Source organism: Gobio gobio (genome assembly GCF_949357685.1).
Source record: "Gobio gobio genome assembly, chromosome: 1".
Taxonomy (NCBI): Eukaryota; Metazoa; Chordata; class Actinopteri; order Cypriniformes; family Gobionidae; genus Gobio; species Gobio gobio.
The window spans coordinates 34,642,326-34,665,815 of NC_137097.1; the positions used below are offsets into that span (position 1 = coordinate 34,642,326).

The 23,490-nt window shown below is 38.8% G+C and overlaps 1 protein-coding gene across 2 annotated transcripts in view; it reads left to right on the top strand.

The window, feature by feature from the left end:
* Positions 1-552: 552 nt before the first annotated feature.
* The window catches only part of xylt2 (xylosyltransferase II), a 32,908-nt gene continuing 9,970 nt past the window's right edge, over positions 553-23,490 (top strand). Inside the window, exons 1-5 of one of the 2 annotated variants that reach the window (XM_079832954.1) lie at positions 553-738; positions 18,168-18,690; positions 18,782-18,957; positions 21,042-21,244; positions 22,267-22,347. In XM_079832954.1, the coding sequence (XP_079689080.1) occupies positions 607-738; positions 18,168-18,690; positions 18,782-18,957; positions 21,042-21,244; positions 22,267-22,347 (1,115 nt within the window). In that variant the 5' untranslated portion in view covers positions 553-606. The remainder of the gene's footprint in view (positions 739-18,167; positions 18,691-18,781; positions 18,958-21,041; positions 21,245-22,266; positions 22,348-23,490) is intronic. The other variant, XM_079832953.1, reaches the window with a different exon arrangement.

Here is a 23,490-nt window from a genome sequence, read left to right on the forward strand (position 1 = left end):
ACATAGGATGCTCCTCTGGTGAGAATATGATAGTTCTCATTGGAACCAGTTAGAACATTTTTCTCTATCTTCTGTGCTTCTGCGTTCGTCACCTGAACTTAGTTACGCTACACCTACGTCCAACGTCAAATGCTGGAACGCCAATCTCTCGTGAACGCACGTACATACAACAGTTAGCGGAAGTTAGAGATAACAATGTTTTAAATATGGATATTTCTTATACAAACGCATCGCTTCACCTCAGAAGGTTTTTATCAACCCCCCGGAGCCGTGTGGAGCAGTTATATAATGGACAGATGCACTTTTATGGACTTCAAAACAGAAAACGCCATTCACTGTCATTATAAAGCTTGGATGAGCCAGGATATTTTTTATATAACTCTGATTGTATTCGTCTGAAAGAAGAATGTCATATACACCAAGGATGACTTGAGGGTGAGTAAATCATGGGGTCATTTGCATTTTTGAGTGAACTATCCCTTTAAAAAACCCTGAACCACATTTATTTGACCGGTTCACAGTCTGATTCAATGAGTCGACTCCTTCCAGACTAGTGTGAATCGCGGCTGATATGACTCGCTGCTGTCTGCGAATCACAGGGGAAAGATGGTCGCGAGCACCCGTGTACAGAAGCTCCTTAGACGGTATAAACTCGCAATCGCGGCCGGTTTAACGATCCTGCTCATCCAGGGGCTGGTGGTATGGAGCCTGCGGAGTCTGGAGGAGGGAGAGGCTGAGGTAGGTGCTCTTTCATCCGGGTAAATCTGTCCTCCGTGCCTCAGTTACGCCGTTTGATCTGAAGGTTTACGATAGCATGCTAAGCTAAGCTAAAACCGTCAGTCCAGTCTCATGAGCTGAAATGTAACTCCAGTAATAGCGACATAGAGTGTAAACAAACACGTTTATTGCATTACCAGAAGAAGTCGTAGTATATATATGAAACAAATGTGCAGTTGTTATGATCAAGTGTCATTTAGAGTGGTTTGTTTTGACCGGCGTCAGGTTTAAATGACTGGACTGACTTCACACATAACAACTCTATGGCTGTACAAACTTAGTGAGACATTTTTTTGGTCTTCGAAGTCTTAACCTAGATGAGACTAGACATCATGGTGTTATATTCCCAGTATGCTGCTTTCATACACAGGATTTTTGGGCTTCACTGTTGTTTATTGAGCCTCATACCTATTAATCTACATCATCAGAGATGAGCTGCAAGAGGGAGGGGAGGTTATTTTGACGAAAAATTATGATGCACATGAATTATGAGAAATTATGTTCATGCAAAAATCCTTTATAATAAATATTGCAATAAATGACTTTTACGTCACTATAGTGCAGGGGTGGGGAACGTTGATCCTGGAGTGCCACTGCCCTGCAAGAGTTTAGCTCCAACCCTGAAAAAAAACCACCTTCCTGTAACTTTAGTAATCCTGAAGACCTTGATTAGCTTGTTCAGGTGTGTTTGATTAGGGTTGGAGCTGAACTTTGCAGGGCAGTGGCTCTCCAGGATCAATGTTCCCCACCCCTGCACTAGTGCAACGTTCGATAAAAATTCTGCGCTCATGGGAGTCACTTCAAAGATTTCGTATTTCTCCCCTTCTGGTCTATGGTCCTGCCTTTTTTTTCTTTTTTGTTTTAAAACATTGCAGAGTAAAACACTGCAACATGACAATATACAAAACAATAAAATCAGAAATGGACACTAACTCTCCCGCTTAATGATCCCCTAGGATTTCACGCGCCTCAATCCAGCGTTTATTTCAGAGTGACAGTATGAGATTAATACAGTGTTTCTGATCAAAACTCACTCTATTGGGACCTAATCCAGATATTATACACTGAACAAAATTATAAGCGCAACACTTTTGTTTTTGCCCCCATTTTTCATGAGCTGAACTCAAAGATCTAAGACTTGTACACAAAAGGCCTATTTATCTCAAATATTTGTCAAATCTGTCTAAATATGTGTTAGTGAGCACTTCTCCTTTGTCGAGATAATCCATCCACCTCACAGGTGTGGCATATCAAGATGCTGATTAGACATGATTATTGCACAGGTGTGCCTTAGGCTGGCCACAATAAACAGACTCATAATGTATTATGAGACAGAACACAAAAGTTTACCGTCACCGTAAGGTGGGAATTATTACGCAATATTGACTGTTGGATCGGCAGAGAAACGTCTTTCTGCGATCATCAATAAATTGTGGTTCTATTCTATGTAAAGAAATATGAGGTAAACGTGTGAATATATTTCTCCAAATGTGCGCACTTTTTGGACTATCTTATGTTGTGCACCGAAGCACTGCGATTTAAAGAAAGGGAGCAAACACGATTGATTATGTACAGGTTTGTGTCTCTTATTCCATTCAAAATATCAATAACTACCGATTGATTTTGCATTATTATCAAAACTTAAGAATTATGTGTCATAAATAGTGTTCAAATATTCAATACTTCAAAGATCAACGTTAAATCAGAAATGTTTCTGTAACAGCTTTTTTTAAGAAAAAATATTATGCATACTAAGCATTTTCACTTACGATTGCCGTTAGAAACAAACATACTCTTTTCATATTTAATTGTAGCTCTACATGAGCAAATGAAAACTTAAAGCCTGTTAACCGTACTCAAAAATGAGTTAAAATCCAACTAAAGTTACAAAAATGGAGCTGTAGACACAAGAAATTCACATTAAACATATTTACAGCTTCTATGGGCTGTAAGAAACACATTAGGCACAGTAAGCGTGTTCATTTACAATACGCCTTTCTTTTCTTTTTTAAATTCAGCTCATGAGAATCGATATAATCGAGAATCGAAAAATTGACCTTAAGATACCGGTTTAACCACGCCCACCACCGCTTTAAAAAGGCAAGCACTCATATAAGGCAGATATTACAACCTGAGGTCCACCAATCAGAGAGGTTCCCGAATTGCAATAGATGTTTTGGTTAACATTTAATGGAGAATATCCAGTTTTTTTTCTCGGTGCTGGACCCTTTCCATGGGGGCTTGAGCCCCCGAGCACCCACGGAATCGGCGCCTATGGCATACACGGTGCTGCTCCATATTTAGAGCACTAGAGTGTATGAAATATGTTCATAAAAAACTTGAAACGCGCTGGCTCTGGTCTGTATCTGATCTATATGATTGTGAGCATTGTTAAACTCGCTGCGGCGTTCCGCACAGAAACCGCTCTCATGCGCGCGCCACGTGTTTTTGAATTCTCCACTGTAATGCGATCTCATGCGTAATACAGCGCAGTGATTGGGTTAAAAGAGTTAATACTCATGAATAAATGCAGGGGGCCGGCTGACGTAGAATCGTGCCCGCAGCCAGTCACACAGTCCGAAGGCACGCTTCTACCTCACACTTTGTGACGTTGCTTCGACTTTGTTTTTCAACTCTGAAGAACGAAATTGCTCAGAAAAACGCAAAAATAACAAATTTCCACTTATTGGTAAAATGTATGAGTGCTTTTAGTGTTTTCAGCGATGTACAGATCTGTGCACGTGTTTCAGGGTTTCTTGACCCTTTAAAAGTAGGGACACACCAAACTGACGCCAAAGAACTAGCGCTGATGAAAGCCGACTGTGTTGTCGCCTCACGTCACCTGCGTCAGGGTAAAAAAAACAGTACCTGAACACACAAAAAGGACTACAGGCGACTGTCAACTAGCCTGCATGTAAAGAAGATAACTGTCTATTTAAGCACATATATCGCCTATATTCGTTAGAGCTGCACGATTGTGGATAAATTGAGAATCACGATTTCTTTGTTTAAAATTGAGATTGTGATTCTCCCATGATTCTGAAGAAAAAAAACATTAGGCAACTAAATAAAATAATACTTAATTTGTTAGAGGTTCTGACAAAATGTTCATTGCTACAGTCTTTTTTTAAAATACATTGATTAGAACGAAATAATTAAAAAATAATTTGTTTCATTATTGGATGAATCAGTGTTTGCGAATGAATCTCTTGAATAAATGATTCAATGACAAGCATTTTTTTTAAACTATCTCTTGTCGCCACCTCCTGGCATTATAAGTGATGTCTTGTATTTAGGGCTGGGCGGTATATCGAGTTTGTACATCGATACATTTTTAGAAACTTATGGAATGAGGCAATACCGTTTATATCGATATAGTAGATTGATACGAACGCATCTGAAAAATAGCGGAGCAGAATGAGCTGATGCAGGGAAAGTGCTTGATACAATTTGTCCTAAACCTGACACATGCTTTATATTAAGGGCTTCAAAATAACTGGTAATATATAGTTAACATGTATAGGTTGAAGCAGCTTGTGCTCTAAGAAATAGGCTACTTGTGCTGACGGTGTTTAATGCGTTTGAATTGTGGTGCTTTCCTCAGTGCGTAACTTACATTTCACAGGTATATTCTCCATCTGTAAAATGTTAGAAAGTCATACAAATATGTCCATTTTGCTGTCCGGAGAGGATGAGCCTTCTGCAAGTGAATCTCCGCTGAAACTCAGGCTTCCGTGAATGAGCGCCGCCGCGTGCATTCGCGCCAAACAGACCGAGCTCAATAGAATACGAACGCAATAATTCAGACTAAATTATTAATATTTCTAAAATATTTGTTGTTGGACAATAAATGTGCCATATATGGGGAATTTTAAACCTACACATATTTTTATTAAAATGACCATTAGAATGTTATAATCAAATATAGGCTAATATGCTTTTTGTTTTTATTTTCATTTTTAGTTTAGTGAATTAAAAAACTAAATTATTAATTTAGTTTTTAGATTGTAAACCCCCTTTTTTGCACATAATATATTGCATAGCCTACATTACATTCACCGTATTTGTTTAAAGTCTTCAATATCAAAATTGTTTTTAGGACATCATTGGGCAGGATGTGAAATAAAATTATTAAAATAAATTAGGGGTGCACCGATCCGATATTAGGATCGGATATCGGCCGCGATACTGACAAAATAGCTGGATCGGGGATCGGAAAAATTAACAGATCCACAAGCCGATCCAGGTGTTTTTTTCCGTCGCAGCAGAACCTACGTCATTCGTCAGCTTCACGTGTGTCGCATGCTAGAAGGGAGCGAGCCAGAGAGTCGGCTGTGTGGAGGAGATATTTCACGCTTGCCACGCCAACTAGTTCGTCGCTGTTTCGAGGGTATTACTGCAAAGTCAGGGTCTTTCCTGCATTGACATTTTTTTGACGGCCAAAGCCTAATTTGATGAGTTATTGTGATTTACGAGTGATGTAGAACAGATGCTGCGCTTGTGACTGAGTGACAGAGAGACCGATCTGAGAGCTCCTCTCCCGTGCGCGCTCTCTGGGTCTTCAAAATAATCAGTGTTCGCTCTCATATTTCACATATTAATCCAAATCAAAAGCTCGGAAGACCGAAACCATGTTGCACGTGACACATTCGGACAATTTTGTCCTTGAATTATCACTGGGTGTGAATTGCGCTCAAAAAACATTGACTCTTCTCTGACCAGCTGACATAAAGCATACTTTCAATAAGCGGGAGACAAATTATATCCAGTTATGAAGTGTTTTCTGTGTGTTGACATCTTTCGCGATGTTCTAACAGACGGGATTCGCACACAACGCGTCTGCTAATGTCCGATTCGTGACCTAATGACTCCTTTGAACCGAATCATTTTAACGACTGGCCAGAACAACTGATCTGTCCAACACTGAACTCATGAACTCAGTTTATTAATTTACTCAGAACGCAACTGAAATGAGAACACAAGTGTGCTTACCCAATTTAGCAAGAGTGGGTAGTAAGAATTATTTTTAATTATCAACAGTATTTCATCTTATTTCTGTTGACAATGTGTAGTAAAATAAATAGGCCTAGCCTACAATCATTTAATCTGGAGTGAGGTGAAACCAGAACAAAGTTGTTATTAGCTAGCTGAAAATTTTTATTAAATTGCATATGGTAGAAAATTAGACTATTTGTTAATTTGTAATGCTACTTTTTAATATTGATATGATTATATACCAAAACAATGATCTGTAGTGTAAAAAATGTTTGGTAACTGTCAGATTACTATTGTATGTTTGACCAATACACTGTTTTTTGTTTCCACTGCTACATTTTATTTATTTAAAGAAGTTAGATTACATTCTATTTTAGATTTGAATGCACAATTGTTTTTTAAATAAATAAGAATTCAACACCTTACATACATCTGTTATTTTGTCTTAGTTATGTTTAGTTAGTAAAGTCTGGTGCCTTTAGTCTCTTCAAGGAAGGTATAAGGTGGAAGATATACAGTTTATTATTAATTCAACAATATATCGGATCGGTATCGGGTATCAACAGATACACAAAGCCCAGGCATCGGTATCGGTATCGGGACTGAAAAAGTCAGATCGGTGCACCCCTAAAATAAATACAGATTTTTTTTTTTAATCCAAATAGAAAAACGTAGAAAATACCGGGATATATGCAGTGTATCGCCATTCAACCAAAAAATACTGAGATATGATTTTTTTGGCCATATCGCCCAGCCCTGCTTATACACACAAGTGTCAATCACTTTCAAAAAGGTGATTTGCTCTATTTTGATCGCTAGATATCAATGTTCATACCCAAACTATAAACTTTTATCCCAGTACACATTTGTCCCCTGCTTTTTGAATGTTTGTAACACATAACTGACAAAATGTGTGGTTGAAAAGACTGAAGCTGCTATCTATTTTTTAAATGGATGTCTTAGATATTATTGTGAACAATTGTCCGTGCATATGAGGTGTCGATTTCGTATGAATTCATACAAAGTGATGCATATAAAAATTAATGCTTTTTAGAAAAGGGTCCACCCCTAAACCTAACTCTCAGTGGCGCATAAGCAGATCATACAAATTCATACAAATTAGCCTCCAAATCTTGGCCACTTGGAACATGAAAGAAAAGATCGCTTCTTCTCTTTCATCACGACTCTAAGATGTGCTTTATTTCTGTTGCCTCAGACAGGGTTTATAAAACTGCTGTCAATCAAATGAACCATGTGCGACCGTTTTGCGGCTCTCGGATGACTGCAGCTAATAATGGGGTGTGGTGTTTAAACACCCAAGCAGTTCAAACCCCAACAGGGTTGATTCAGGAATGATAATCTTTGTGCTCTTGATCAAAACACTTTACCTCAGGTTAGTCCAGACCACAACTGATCCTGTAATAAATCAACTGTAACTGCAAGTAAACGTAACAGAAGCCTGCATTGCTAATTAGTAAATGTTTAACCGTCTGCTCTTCTAGGGCCCTAGAGTAATGTGTGAATACATTTGGGAAAGGAGGTTACGAGTTGTGACGGGTATCAGGAATGTGCTCTCGTGTCTGGATTCCTGCTCCATCTGCACTTCACTGTCTTCCTGCATCGAATAGATTCCCTACGGGATCAATGAATGTGAGAGTCTTGAGCAAAACTAGATGTTCTTCAGTAGTCAAAAGTAAACTCGGTACATGCACATTTTTCAGAAAAATACTTTCGTATCGCATCGGAATTTGTATGCGCACACAACTTTCACACAGCGCACACGTACTGAATCAAGTTCCCTTTTGAGTCTTCTTGCAAAGTTGCAAAGTGGCCCAATTTAAATCGACCAGGCTTAAAAATACATGCAAAAGATAAACTTTTGTGAAGATGCAGCACTGGCCCAATCGCTTCCGGGCTGCCCTTATTGTCGAGCCCTGCAATTCATAAATATTACATAATCTTTACATGATTAAAAATACATACTGAGTGACCGAATCTCCCGTTTTCTTCACATTGAGTTGACAGTTTGAACCCTCTTGTTGGCTATAAAGGTATGATATTCAAGCTCACATTAAATTATTTTATTATTAAAAAATAAAGCACATAATCATCAGGTATGATTATCATTGTAAACGTACTTTTCTATGTTGTTGTTCCAGCTGTGACGTCGCAGCAATAGAAACTGTTTCTATAATAAAAATGTTGCGCATCGCCTTCACAAATGTTAGGACAAAAACTGGATACCTTTACCAGATTCTGTCGGGTTAGGACACATTTTATTTGGGATTCTTTGATGAAAAGAACGTTTTGCTGTCACTTTTGATCAGTTGAATGCATCTTTGCTGAATAAAAGTAGGAATTACTTTTAAAAATATCTTTCTGACCCCAAACTTTTGGACAGGAGTTTATATTTGTTAAACATTAAATGTTCTTAACTGATAGCACTGACTTTTTATTTGTAATTTGTTACCAATTTTAACTCATTCTCACGAGTCCTCATCCATTTTAACCGACTACATCTCGAGTGGATGCCCAATACATTGGCCAATAACGGGCCACGTCGAGATGCTTACATATGCACAAGACAAGAAATGTTGGTTTGAAGATGTGGTTGAGATGATAGCGGACTGTTTGAATGGAGCGCTCCCACCCTGAGAAGATTCCAAAGTTTCCGTCATGGGATGTTTCACATGTTTGCGTGAATGCTTTGCTGCAGCCTCTCTCCTAATTGGCCCTCATGGGAATGCTACCTACCATGTGTCTCTTTGTCAATACTGCTTCCTGTAGTGGGCCTTGAGGAATGGACACCTACTGCAGATATTACAGCCATACTGTTGCAGTATGAATCCGTATTCTCCAATTTTCTTCTCTGAACAATGCATGTTTGATTAAGAAGTATGATGTGCCATTCAGCCCCAAGGTATCTGCAGTGGTCGTCCTTGTTTAAACAGGAATCAGCCTGCCGAATCTAAAGCTCACAACAGCATTTACAGGGATAGTTCACCCAGAAATGCAAATTAGCCCATGATTTACTCAGCCTCAAGTAGAGATGCACCGATGTATCGGACGCCGATATTCTTTGGCTGATTTTTTTATCAATTTACAACCATCGACGGCTATAGTTTGAAGAAATATTTACAAACGATATAACAAACTGATGGTTTATTAATTAACTGAAGGCACTGAGCTGTATAATGTCTGCTGCATAATCCAAGATTATAATGTAATATTCCTGCTGCGTTGCTGTCTGCGTCTTAATGTTAATCAAACAACAACAAAACAAAATCTCTCACTACTCTTGACTAAATAACCGTCATAAGGATTCATTTCCGCGATGCGGAAAATGCAGACGGAATCCAGTCATAAAAACAGAATTTACTGCATAGCGGAATAAATAAAATGTTGGTCTGTACACTTAAATCAAATCGCGATATATATACTAGTGTCTGTGAATATTAAGCTGCAAAAAGCTTTAAATTTGAATCCTGCAAGTTTCTGTGTGAATGAATGGTGCAGAAGCGCGGTTTCATTTACCTCACACACACACACACACACACACACACACTTCAGATCACAGCTTAGATTGGGCCCAAAAAAATCAAGCCGACCCTACCCGTGCACATTGTGTCCGAGCCCGGCCCGACACCTTTACTAATTATGAGCCCGATTTACACCCGACCATTTTTTTAATACGTGGCCGTTCTGATGAGAATGAGCCTGTAATGAGCGAAGCAGCGAAGCTCAATTCGTGCCGTAGAATGTCTATTCGCATCTTTCCATTGATTTAACGTGTAAATCACTCGTGCGAAACGCTTAATTCGCGTCTTATGTGAACGCACCATTATAGGCACATTTTGCATTGTTTCACTGAACAGGAAGTGCAAAAAAGACAATTTTTTAAAAACTTTTTATCAGCTGTTACTGAAAACAAATGACTACTTGCTGCTTTGTTTGACAAATTGTTGTTTTTGTGAACCCATTGACTGTCAGCACGCTGAACCCCCTCTGAATGACTCTATATTCAGCCCTTTTACAGCACCACCACTAAAAAGTAATGAAGAAGCTTTACGCACTGGCCGACTAACTGATTGTTTGAGGACGAGTCAAGCGTCCTGGCTGATCCCTACACAAGAAGTTGTCCTTATTCCAAGCACAGCACATCCACAGGCTTCTGTGACCTCTGTCTCTCTCTGTAGCGACTCTGTGTGATGAATGAGGCCATTGAGTTTGCAGCCTTTGGTCTCTAAGACGGGAAGAATGAATTACTGCAGGTCGTGTGACCTGTGCTGTGTGCTGTGCTGTGACCTGTGAACTTAACGATTCTGGGTTTCTCTTAAACGATTCCACTTCTGTAATGGCTCCTTTAACGATTCTATTAGTACTTTCGAGAAAGATTTCTTCTCATTTTCATTGCATTTACGGCCCTCGGCAGACTGTTGCCAAGTGATGCACATTTGAGATTTCAGCAGCGCAAGTGTTACTTTCAGAACAATATGTTTAGCTCATTATCAGTAAAAATATTGACAGCCAATCAGAATCCATCCTGCTTTAAAGAGCTCAAACATTTAAAGCGGCAAACGACAAAAGTGTGCACTCTTAATAGACAGAGCGTTATTGTCCATTTGTGTGGGTGTTAATATAGTTATCATTATAGTTATCATTCTTTACGGCCTTTAGTCTTGTGTTCTGTCCACACTGGCATTCAAATGCACATTCGAGAATCGTTTAACAAACCAGTGCTTCTAGGCTCTGAATAAGATCCATTTATTGGTTCCAACCTCTATACTTGATGTGTAGGTTGCACCCAGTGTAGGCGCATTTAACAACAACTCAAGCATTCCTGTTTTGTGGGTTGTTTTAAAGGTTATGAAGTAAACTTTGGCGAGAGGAAGTTTGCAGACAGCTGTCGTCTGACTGTCAGCTATGAGAGGATGTTGTGTAATGTTGCCCATTCTGCTGTAAGACTTGCAATCTTCTGTTTAGAAAATGCATAACACAAGCTGTTGCTAAGCTAACAGCCCAATACTCTGCACAACACACACAAATATTGGGTAAAATGGACAATTGCAGCTATATTATATTATTTTCATAGTATTTTTCTGAATTGAATGACATCCATCCATCTGCTGTTTTTAAGGTTTTGTATCCGTCCGTCCATCCACCCACCCATCCACTTCCATATGCTTTTTTTTAAGGATTTGTTTCAATCCATCCACATCCATGTGCTGTTTTTAAGGATTTGTTTCAATCCATCCACTTCCATATGCTGTTTTTAAGGATTTGTTTCAATCCATCCACTTCCATATGCTGTTTTTAAGGATTTGTTTCAATCCATCCACATCCATGTGCTGTTTTTAAGGATTTGTTTCAATCCATCCACTTCCATATGCTGTTTTTAAGGATTTGTTTCAATCCATCCACTTCCATATGCTGTTTTTAAGGATTTGTTTCAATCCATCCACTTCCATATGCTGTTTTTAAGGATTTGTTTCAATCCATCCACTTCCATATGCTGTTTTTAAGGATTTGTTTCAATCCATCCACTTCCATGTGCTGTTTTTAAGGATTTGTTTCAATCCATCCACTTCCATGTGCTGTTTTTAAGGATTTGTTTCAATCCATCCACATCCATGTGCTGTTTTTAAGGATTTGTTTCAATCCATCCACTTCCATATGCTGTTTTTAAGGATTTGTTTCAATCCATCCACATCCATCTGCTGTTTTTAAAGGTCCCGTTTTTCGTGTTTTTTTTAAGCTTTGATTGTGTTTACAGTGTGCAATATAACGTGTTCATGTTTCATGTGTAAAAAAACACAGTATTTTTCACACAATTTACAATTTCACTGTTCTCAAAACGGCCTGAGAATTTCCTCGTTCTATGAAATCCCTCCTTCAGAAATACGTAACGTGTTCTGATTGTGCCAGCGGTTCCCGTGTTGTGATTCGACAGCAGCTTAGGGCACGTTGCCCGGAAAGGTCCCGCCTCTTACCATAACGGGAGATGAACGCGCTCAAACTACAGCCCCTGAAGGCCAAACAAAGGTGATTTGACTTCGGGATGAAAATAACAGCGTCTGAACGACATGGCGACAAACGCAACCGAACCAAACCGAACTGAACGCAACACTTCCTCTTCTCCACGAGGGAGCAACAAGACCACGCCCCCTTTTTCGCGTATTCTTGTGGGCGGAGGTTAGTCGACAAACTGTTCTACTGACGTAATTAAAGCAGGATGTACATGGATGTAGTCCAAACCGGCCGTTCGCTGTAGGCTTTGAAAGGGAACTTCTGTTAAATAAAATGTCTCGCTTGGCATTGAACTTTGAGCTTTATAATTTTACAGGTATTATTTATGCTCTAACAGCAACATTACACACTAACTAAAGTTTGAAAAATGGGATCACGAAGAACAGGACCTTTTAAGGATTTGTTTAAATCCATCCACATCCATATGTTGTTTTTAAGAATTTGTTTCAATCCATCCACATCCATATGCTGTTTTTAAGGATTTGTTTCAATCCATCCACTCACCCATCCATCCATGTGATGTTTTTAAGGATTTTTTTCAATCCATCCACTTCCATCTGCTGTTTTTGAGGATTTGTTTCATCCACTTCCATCTGCTTTTTTTAAGGATTTGTTTCAATCCATCCACATCCATATGCTGTTTTTAAGGATTTGTTTCAATCCATCCACCCATCCATCCATGTGCTGTTTTTAAAGGTCCTGTTCGTCGTGATCCCATTTTTCAAACTTTAGTTAGTGTGTAATGTTGCTGTTAGAGCATAAATAATACCTGTAAAATTATAAAGCTCAATCCATCCACCCATCCATGTGCTGTTTTTAAGAATTCGTTTCAATCCATCTGCTGTTTTTAAGGATTTGTTTCAATCCATCCACATCCCTGTGCTGTTTTTAAGGATTTGTTTCAATCCATCCACATCCATATGCTGTTTTTAAGGATTTGTTTCAATCCATCCACCCCACCCATCCATCCATATGCTGTTTATACGGATTTGTTTCAATCCATCCACTTCCATATGTTGTTTTTAAGGATTTGTTTCATCCACTTCCATCTGCTTTTTTTAAGGAGTTGTTTCAATCCATCCACTTCCATCTGCTGTTTTTAAGGATTTGTTTCATCCACTTCCATCTGCTTTTTTAAGGATTTGTTTCATCCACTTCCATGAGCTGTTTTTAAGGATTTGTTTCAAACCATCCACTTCCATATGTTGTTTTTAAGGATTCGTTTCAATCCATCCACATCCATATGCTGTTTTTAAGGATTTGTTTCAATCCATCCACATCCATATGCTGTTTTTAAGGATTTGTTTCAATCCATCCACTTCCATATGTTGTTTTTAAGGAGTTGTTTCATCCACTTCCATCTGCTTTTTTTAAGGATTTGTTTCAATCCATCCACTTCCATGAGCTGTTTTTAAGGATTTGTTTCATCCACTTCCATCTGCTTTTTTTAAGGATTTGTTTCAATCCATCCACTTCCATCTGCTGTTTTTAAGAATTTGTTTCAATCCATCCACTTCCATATGTTGTTTTTAAGGATTTGTTTCAATCCATCCACTTCCATGAGCTGTTTTTAAGGATTTGTTTCATCCACTTCCATCTGCTTTTTTTAAGGATTTGTTTCAATCCATTCACTTCCATCTGCTGTTTTTAAGAATTTGTTTCAATCCATCCACTTCCATATGTTGTTTTTAAGGATTCGTTTCAATCCATCCACATCCATATGCTGTTTTTAAGGATTTGTTTCAATCCATCCACTTCCATATGTTGTTTTTAAGGAGTTGTTTCATCCACTTCCATCTGCTTTTTTTAAGGATTTGTTTCAATCCATCCACTTCCATGAGCTGTTTTTAAGGATTTGTTTCATCCACTTCCATCTGCTTTTTTTAAGGATTTGTTTCAATCCATTCACTTCCATCTGCTGTTTTTAAGAATTTGTTTCAATCCATCCACTTCCATATGTTGTTTTTAAGGATTTGTTTCAATCCATCCACTTCCATGAGCTGTTTTTAAGGATTTGTTTCATCCACTTCCATCTGCTTTTTTTAAGGATTTGTTTCAATCCATTCACTTCCATCTGCTGTTTTTAAGAATTTGTTTCAATCCATCCACTTCCATATGTTGTTTTTAAGGATTTGTTTCAATCCATCCACTTCCATGAGCTGTTTTTAAGGATTTGTTTCATCCACTTCCATCTGCTTTTTTTAAGGATTTGTTTCAATCCATCCACTTCCATCTGCTTTTTTTAAGGATTTGTTTCAATCCATCCACTTCCATATGTGGTTTTTAAGGATTTGTTTCAATCCATCCACATCCATCTGCTGTTTTTAAGGATTTGTTTCAATCCATCTGCTGTTTTTAAGGATTTGTTTCAATCCATCCACTTCCATATGTTGTTTTTAAGGATTTGTTTCAATCCATCCACTTCCATGAGCTGTTTTTAAGGATTTGTTTCATCCACTTCCATTTGCTTTTTTTTAAGGATTTGTTTCAATCCATTCACTTCCATCTGCTGTTTTTAAGAATTTGTTTCAATCCATCCACTTCCATATGTTGTTTTTAAGGAGTTGTTTCATCCACTTCCATCTGCTTTTTTTAAGGATTTGTTTCAATCCATCCACATCCATCTGCTGTTTTTAAGGATTATTTCAATCCATCCACTTCCATATGTGGTTTTTAAGGATTTGTTTCAATCCATCCACATCCATCTGCTGTTTTTAAGGATTCGTTTCAATCCATCTGCTGTTTTTAAGGATTTGTTTCAATCCATCCACTTCCATCTGCTGTTTAAGAATTTGTTTCAATCCATCCACATCCCTGTGCTGTTTTTAAGGATTCGTTTCAATCCATCTGCTGTTTTTAAGGATTCGTTTCAATCCATTCACTTCCATCTGCTGTTTTTAAGAATTTGTTTCAATCCATCCACTTCCATATGTTGTTTTTAAGGAGTTGTTTCATCCACTTCCATCTGCTTTTTTTTAAGGATTTGTTTCAATCCATCCACTTCCATGAGCTGTTTTTAAGGATTTGTTTCATCCACTTCCATCTGCTTTTTTTAAGGATTTGTTTCAATCCATCCACTTCCATCTGCTGTTTAAGAATTTGTTTCAATCCATCCACATCCCTGTGCTGTTTTTAAGGATTTGTTTCAATCCATCCACTTCCATGAGCTGTTTTTAAGGATTTGTTTTAATCCATCCACCCACCCATCCATCCATATACTGTTTTAAAGGATTTGTTTCAATCCATCCACATCCCTGTGCTGTTTTTAAGGATTTGTTTCAAACCATCCACTTCCATATGTTGTTTTTAAGGATTTGTTTCAATCCATCCACATCCATCTGCTGTTTTTAAGGATTCGTTTCAATCCATTCACTTCCATCTGCTGTTTTTAAGAATTTGTTTCAATCCATCCACTTCCATATGTTGTTTTTAAGGATTTGTTTCAATCCATCCACTTCCATGAGCTGTTTTTAAGGATTTGTTTCATCCACTTCCATCTGCTTTTTTTAAGGATTTGTTTCAATCCATCCACTTCCATGAGCTGTTTTTAAGGATTTGTTTCATCCACTTCCATCTGCTTTTTTTAAGGATTTGTTTCAATCCATTCACTTCCATCTGCTGTTTTTAAGAATTTGTTTCAATCCATCCACTTCCATATGTTGTTTTTAAGGATTTGTTTCAATCCATCCACTTCCATGAGCTGTTTTTAAGGATTTGTTTCATCCACTTCCATCTGCTTTTTTTAAGGATTTGTTTCAATCCATCCACTTCCATCTGCTGTTTAAGAATTTGTTTCAATCCATCCACATCCCTGTGCTGTTTTTAAGGATTTGTTTCAATCCATCCACTTCCATGAGCTGTTTTTAAGGATTTGTTTTAATCCATCCACCCACCCATCCATCCATATACTGTTTTAAAGGATTTGTTTCAATCCATCCACATCCCTGTGCTGTTTTTAAGGATTTGTTTCAAACCATCCACTTCCATATGTTGTTTTTAAGGATTTGTTTCAATCCATCCACATCCATCTGCTGTTTTTAAGGATTCGTTTCAATCCATTCACTTCCATCTGCTGTTTTTAAGAATTTGTTTCAATCCATCCACTTCCATATGTTGTTTTTAAGGATTTGTTTCAATCCATCCACTTCCATGAGCTGTTTTTAAGGATTTGTTTCATCCACTTCCATCTGCTTTTTTTAAGGATTTGTTTCAATCTATTCACTTCCATCTGCTGTTTTTAAGAATTTGTTTCAATCCATCCACATCCATGAGCTGTTTTTAAGGAGTTGTTTTAATCCATCCACCCACCCATCCATCCATATACTGTTTTAAAGGATTTGTTTCAATCCATCCACATCCATATGCTGTTTTTAAGGATTTGTTTTAATCCATCCACCCACCCATCCATCCATATACTGTTTTAAAGGATTTGTTTCAATCCATCCACATCCCTGTGCTGTTTTTAAGGATTTGTTTCAAACCATCCACTTCCATATGTTGTTTTTAAGGATTTGTTTCAATCCATCCACATCCATCTGCTGTTTTTAAGGATTATTTCAATCCATCCACTTCCATATGTGGTTTTTAAGGATTTGTTTCAATCCATCCACATCCATCTGCTGTTTTTAAGGATTTGTTTCAATCCATCCACTTCCATATGCTGTTTTTAAGGATTTGTTTCAATCCATCCACTTTCATGAGCTGTTTTTAAGGATTTGTTTCAATCCATCCACATCCATCTGCTGTTTTTAAGGATTTGTATCACTGACTGCAGTGTATTCTGGGATCACCTTCATGAAGAACACACACAATGCTGCTGTCCTTGTGAAACAGCTTTCAGCTTTGGTAACTCATGTTTTGAAAAAAAGCTGTTGGTTCACTTCGAAATGCCTGAGCTTGAAAGTCCAAACCGTTCCTGATAATGAGGTCCACTGGTGCTGTATCGTTTGACATTGGTCTAGGGCTGCTGTCCCACAATCCATTGTGTGGGCAGCAGATGTGTGGCATAGACCCAGACTTGCTGTGTAATGATCCCACATTGCAGGAAGTGGTGGGAAATGCTTGTTATTTCTCTCTCTCCCGTTACATACTTCCAGCACCACATTGGCATGCCATGCGCCGTTGTGGTTAGCTTTTTTTTTCTTAACAAAGGACTAGTTTGTTTGCACACATTCTTCTTTTTGCAACATTGGAAGCTAGTGGTTGACCGATATAATATTTTTTGATGGCCGATATAAGCCGTAAAGCCGACATAAATAACAATTTTGTGAATATATGTCGGTTCTGTGTGTGTGCTGGAAAAAAAAACAATAAATGTTTGGACATCCTTTCTGTGTAAAAAAGAAACATAGTGGATCAGGCCAAGCACCACAACACTTTTGTAGCCAATCAGCAGTAGGGGGCAGAGAGAGTGTGAGCAAGTGGGACATTTGTAGAAAGACTGTAGAATGAGAGGTAGCAGAGATTACAGATTAAAGAGGAAAAGGTCAGAGGAATATCACTGGAAAAAGAAGGGTTATGATTGTGAAGCGTATTTCAGAGTTACCCATTTTGGACGATCAACTTTTTCAGTGAGAGCTGTTAATAACTGGAATAATTAACCAATCCACATTAGACAGTGTCTACGTTTGCACAATTTAAGCGACACTTGAATATATAGCTAAAGATGAGTCAAGCTTATGATCATTGAATATTTTTAATGGTCTTTGTAATGGTAATATAATTTGGGGAGTTCTGATTTTTTATTTTAGATTTAATAATCATTATAGGGTGGTTTTGTAGTAGTTATTAGGGGATGTTTTGTTGTATTTTTTTGTATTGTGTATTATCTTGGGGTGGGGGGTAAATGTATGTTATTTTGATGGATAGTTAATTAATGACAATTTTCATTTTTGGGTGAACTAACCCTTTAATGTTAACTACTGTAGCTAAGTAATGTTCACAAATAAAACCTTATTGTAAAGTGTTACAATTTCTTTTTTAATTATAAACATGTAATTTGGTGAGATTCAGCCTTGCACCCCTGTAGATGCTGTAAGATAATGCCACTGAGTGTGTTTCTGCGCCGGCCGAGCTCTTACCCAAACCACCTCCTGTGAGTCAGTATCCTCATTATGAATCTCTGCTTCCCGCCACTAAACAAGGCTAAAAATAGCCCCGACTAGAGACAGGGAACAACAAACGGGAAACAAAGCAAACATGCTGTGCCTCTGGGCTCCCTGAAACGTCAGCAAGTTTGTTGTTGGAAAGTGAATCATCCATTTACTCCTTTTGGGAATAAAGTTTTGATCGGGTTTTCTCTTTTGTGCTGATGTGGAGGCATTCGGTATCACATCTCTTATTTATTTACTGATTTGTTTTTTTCTCAGCGGAAGCACAGACGGTCGAAGTTGCCCGACCACAATGGGCAGGAGCAGAAGATGGACCCTGTGGCCTTTGACAGGCAAAACGCCCTGTCTGGGGCGAACCACGTCCAGTGGAGGCAGCGTCAGGATCAGGCCGCCGTGACCACCATCATCAGGAAGGTGTCTAGACGGAGAAGCAAGCCCTCATTGAAGGACAAGAACCTTGGCGGGCCAGAAGATGGAGTGGGGGTTGAAAAAGTTGGGCATTACGATCCCTCGAGCAGCCGTAACTTCAGCGAGACTCGGGCAGGGGAAATGGCCAAAATCCATCTAGTGGCACCAGGAGAGCCAGGCAGCGTTGAGGGTGCTCCTCAAGTCCCGAACAGTGACTTTGTGCCCAAATGCGAGATCTCGGGCAAGGACGCCCTGTCTGCCCTCCACCGTGCGGGTTCACGGCAGTGCAGACAGGAGATCGCCAACATCGTCTGCCAGCACCAATCAGGGCAGCTCATTCCTCAGTCTCTGCCTCAGTTTTGCCCACAGCATGGTAACTGCACTCTTTCATCTGTCATATCCACACCCGGTCCAATGTTAATTGGCATGTATAGTTAGTTTGTTTTCTCCCTGTCCATCTTTAGTGATCTCCAGTGCCGTCCAGCATGCAGATTTTTCTGACACTGACCTCTCCAAGGTGGAGAACCCGGTCAGGGTGGTTTTTGTGCTGGTGGTTCATGGACGAGCAGTCCGACAGTTGAAACGTCTCCTCAAAGCCATCTATCACAAAGACCACTTTTATTACATCCATGTGGACAAGGTAAGTTACTTAGAACCCAACCGGATTTTTTCACCCAATTGAAACGACATTTAAAACAAAAATTTGCTCAGAATTTATGTGCATCTGAAAACAGCCTCATGAACCATAAATACAACAACAAGAAAAAGGGTCTCGTTCTGAGTCGGGTATGACGGGCCATCTACCGTCATTCAGCAAATTTGCATAGAAATCCACACAATTGGGAATTTCACGTCAGGGCGAAAGATATTTTCCCACACAAATTTCACAACGATTTAAAGTTGTTCACTCGGTTTTGCCACGTTGACAATTAGAAAACTGCTTGGTTTGAAAGGGACTGCTGTGCTTCGTACATTGGTTGACTTTTAAATTTAGCCAAAGTTTTGCTACACCGTAAACCCAAATATGTTGGCAATACTCAAACAATTTGAGGTAATCAGTTACATTTTTATTTGGTACTCATACATTTTAATTTCTCTTAACTTGAAATATTTGAATAAGCTAATTTAAACATCTAACTTAAAATTGTGATCTCAACTTAAATATTTTTAGTAGTAGAAACTAGGCTAACTTTAACTAGCTAATTCAATAAATGCTACCTTGCTCATTGGTAGCACAGTGCTTTGATAGCATCAGCTTAGCATAGCACTTGTTGAATGGACACAGCAAAATAAAAACATTTAACATATCTGTTCTCAAACTCGTTCATGATCCACTCGTCAACATGATGGTATCCCTCCAAAAAAACCATCATTAGAGAAACTCTTCTAAATTAGCATAACACAACCCTACTAAATCTCCCACTTAACATTAATGTTGTACCAAAAAATATTACATACACTTAATTTTAGCATTTACTGTTCCTTTGGAGTGTCATGGCAAAGCATGCTGGGAAATAGAAATCTCAGTTAAATTTAAATTTGTCTAAATTAAAAGAAACAAGTTCATAAGACTCAAAACAATGAAACAATTCAGATTTAATTAAAGTGTGTCTTTGCTGTGAACTCAAAAGAAAAAAAGTTCCAAATACTCATAAAAGCTAATTTGTTTGAGTTGGCTCTACTCAAACCAATTCATTATTTTGAGTGTTAGGTTTTACAGTGTAATGTGAACGCATCCTGTAATTTATTGCATCATTTCAAATCGATACTTGTGAGTTCAAGACTGGTTTGTGAGTCTCTTTTAAAAGAGTCAATGAAAAGCTGACTCATAGGAGTGGGACTTGCTTGCGCTGTTTGTTGGTGTGTTGAACCAATAAGTACAATGTAGTAGATGTGTTGTATTTGTTGAGTTTTGTAAACATGTAAACAATATTTTAACAATTTAAAATGGTTGGAGCCTGTATGTTATTGTGAAGTAACGCCAATTAAAGAGAAGTTGCGTTATCATTTATAATAAAAAAGTAACAACAGTATAATTTTAAAGGCTATCACAAAAGCTATTTTAAAATTAGCATTGGTTTCACCTTTTGGCACCGCCTGTCCACATTTTTTGGTTGCTGTATACATTTTTTATTTGAATGCATTGCTAGTTTCAAACTAACTGCAAACCACGCCACGTTCAAACAATCTGTAGTCCAAACTGCCTTTTCAAGCTGTTCTGGCGGAGTTCAGAAAGTCACTTTGACCCTAAAAGAACGAAATCAGACATCAAATGGCTGTCTCTGTTCCACGCCAAAAGCTTTAGTGCCCTTAAAGACAGCCCTGTGGGTTGGATTCTTGATTGAAACTTGAGTGTTAAAGATACTCTGTGGCCGTCAGCTCACATGCTGGAGAACAAAGATGTGTGTGTAGAGCTGAGGTTTGTCAGAACTTGTGGTGAACTAGGTCTTTTGCTGGAGGAATGCTTTTCTCACACCTTGATACGATTTGGCATAACATCTGCTCTGTCTCTGCCTGTCTAGTGTTTCATTTGAAGGTATTTCAGGTTTTAGCTCCTAAGAACTTTACTTTTAAGAGGCTAAGCTAAATTCCTGACAAGAAATCTTCCCTCTCCCAGCAAGAGAAGATCAGCTCTACTGCAGTAACATGCTTGAAATATTAAAGAAATTGTTCACCCAAAATCATATACTCATCTTTAAGCCCGTTATATATTTTCCCTTAAAGCGCTCAAACTACATGCATCGGGAAGTGCAGCAGATGGCGGAGATCTACCCCAACATGAGAGCCACGCCCTGGCGCATGGTCACCATCTGGGGCGGGGCCAGTCTTCTGAAGGCCTACCTGCGCAGCATGCATGATCTGCTGTCCATGTTGGACTGGAAGTGGGACTTCTTCATCAACCTCAGTGCCACCGACTTCCCCACCAGGTCAGCATTGCTTTAGGTCAGGGGTGGCCAATCCTGTTCCTGGAGATTTACCTTCCTGCAAAGTTCAGCTCCAACCCAGATCAAGCACAACTGAACCAGCTAATTAAGATCTTCAGGAGCACTTGATGATTAGAGACAGGTGTGTTGGATCAGGGGTATATCTGAACTCTGCAGATAGGTAGATCTCCAGGAATGGGATTATTGTAACCAGCATTTATTGGGCGTGGAATATACATATTCTTGATGTCGGCAAATGGGATCTATGCTGCTGCTGATCAAATATGAGGATTTGTTCAGCTTAGTTAAAATAACATGCGTAATAAGGAAACATGCTCCTGCAAGAAAATTAGAGAAGACCCCTAGCAGATCTATACAGGTGGAGCTGGGGAGGAAGACTGTAAAACATATTTTTTTACATATCAGGTTTTCATATCACGCTGCTGAATGATCGCCGGCTAGGGAATGGTAATAAATGGATACGTGGATTAGGAAGTATATCTGACTATAAGTATATCTATATACTTCAACAGGTTTAGAAGAACCAATCCTAAACCAAAACCAGACCTCTAATTCCAAGCGATAAAGAGAACGATGCCTTCAGTGCTATCTTACTCTGGCGAAGGCAATCCCAAAATGCACTGCAATGAGCTCAGTGAAAAAATCTGAGATAGTTTGATACTGATTTAAGAGAGCTGCTCTCATTGTGTGCAAGCGCGATGATGCTGGCAAATTTGTGTCTTTCTCTGCAATCTGTTTCGGGAGGATTTCTCGCATCAGAGCCTTACAAATTTCACAATCCCTCCAGCTGTTGATGCTTTTTTCTAAAGTAAGCTAAATAAGCTAAATCAGTGTTTGTGGCTTGATGCCCATGTAGACGTTGAAACCGACCAAATCCTGTCAGCAACAGCTAATTCCTTCCAGATGAAGATTTCACCCACGCCACCCTGCAGTCAGTGCTGGGTTTCTGACATAATCCCTCGTTTTTATCTCTCTTCTCCTCTCTTACTATCACTCGAACACAGGACCAACGATGAGCTTGTGGCTTTTCTCTCCCAGAACCGTGACAAGAACTTCCTGAAGTCTCACGGCAGAGAGAACGCAAGGTAAACTCATTTTAGATTCCACTCTGAGGTTACTCCAGGTAGGGTTAGTAGTTCTGATATACTGTCCACATCTAGTGAGGCTCTGAAATGCACCACAGATGATCTACTTCTTTCTTACTGTTTGTGGGTGGGGATTATGTGACTTCATTCATTGACATGAACAGTTTGACATAATTCATAGAAAGAATCTGACTTGCCAACTCTTGCACCGACTTTGCTGTTGAATTTTAAATCAGAACCTTGACAAAAAAATCAGTTTCCACAAAAATATGAAGCAGCACAACTGTTTTTAACATTGATATTAATAAGAAATCTTTCTTGAGCATCAAATCTGCATATTAGAATGATCTCCGAAGGTTCATGTGACCTTAAAGACTGGAGTAATGATGCTGAAATTGTTTGTTTCGTTTTGAAGGTCTGAAATCATTGACATTTAATCAGCGCATGGTGCATTTTAACTGTTCAGCTTCTATTTTGTGCACAAAATATGGATAAGCTACAACAGTTAAACATATCAGCTGTGTGGAGTCTTGGGATAGGTTGACAATATCGATTTCTCAATTTTAAAAGCCTGAAACAAAGCCTGCCATAAGCTTTGTGCTTTGATACTTTTAGTATGAAACAATGAACCGTTCATCTCCTCTTTACTACTAGTTACAGCGTGAAATAAACATGAATGAACAGCAGAAGGTGTGTTGAAAGATACACTATATTTCCAATAGTTTTGGGACGCCTGCCTTTACATGCACCTGAACTTTAATGACACCCCATTCTTAGTCCGTAGGGTTTAATATGGAGTTGGCCCACCCTTTGCAGCTATAACAGCTTCAACTCTTCTGGGAAGGCTTTCCACAAGGTTTTAGGAGTGTGTTTATGGGAATTTTTGACCATTCTTCTAGAAGCGCATTTGTGAGGTCAGGCACTGATGTTGGACGAGAAGGCCTGGCTCTCAGTCTCCACTCTAATTCATCCCAAAGCTGTTCTATCAGGTTGAGGTCAGGACTCAAGTCAACTCGAGTCAAGTTTCTCCACACCAAACTCGCTCATCCATGTCTTTATGGACCTTGCTTTGTGCACTGGTGCACAGTCATGTTGAAACGGGAAGAGGCCATCCTTAAACTGTTCCCACAAAGTTGGGAGCAT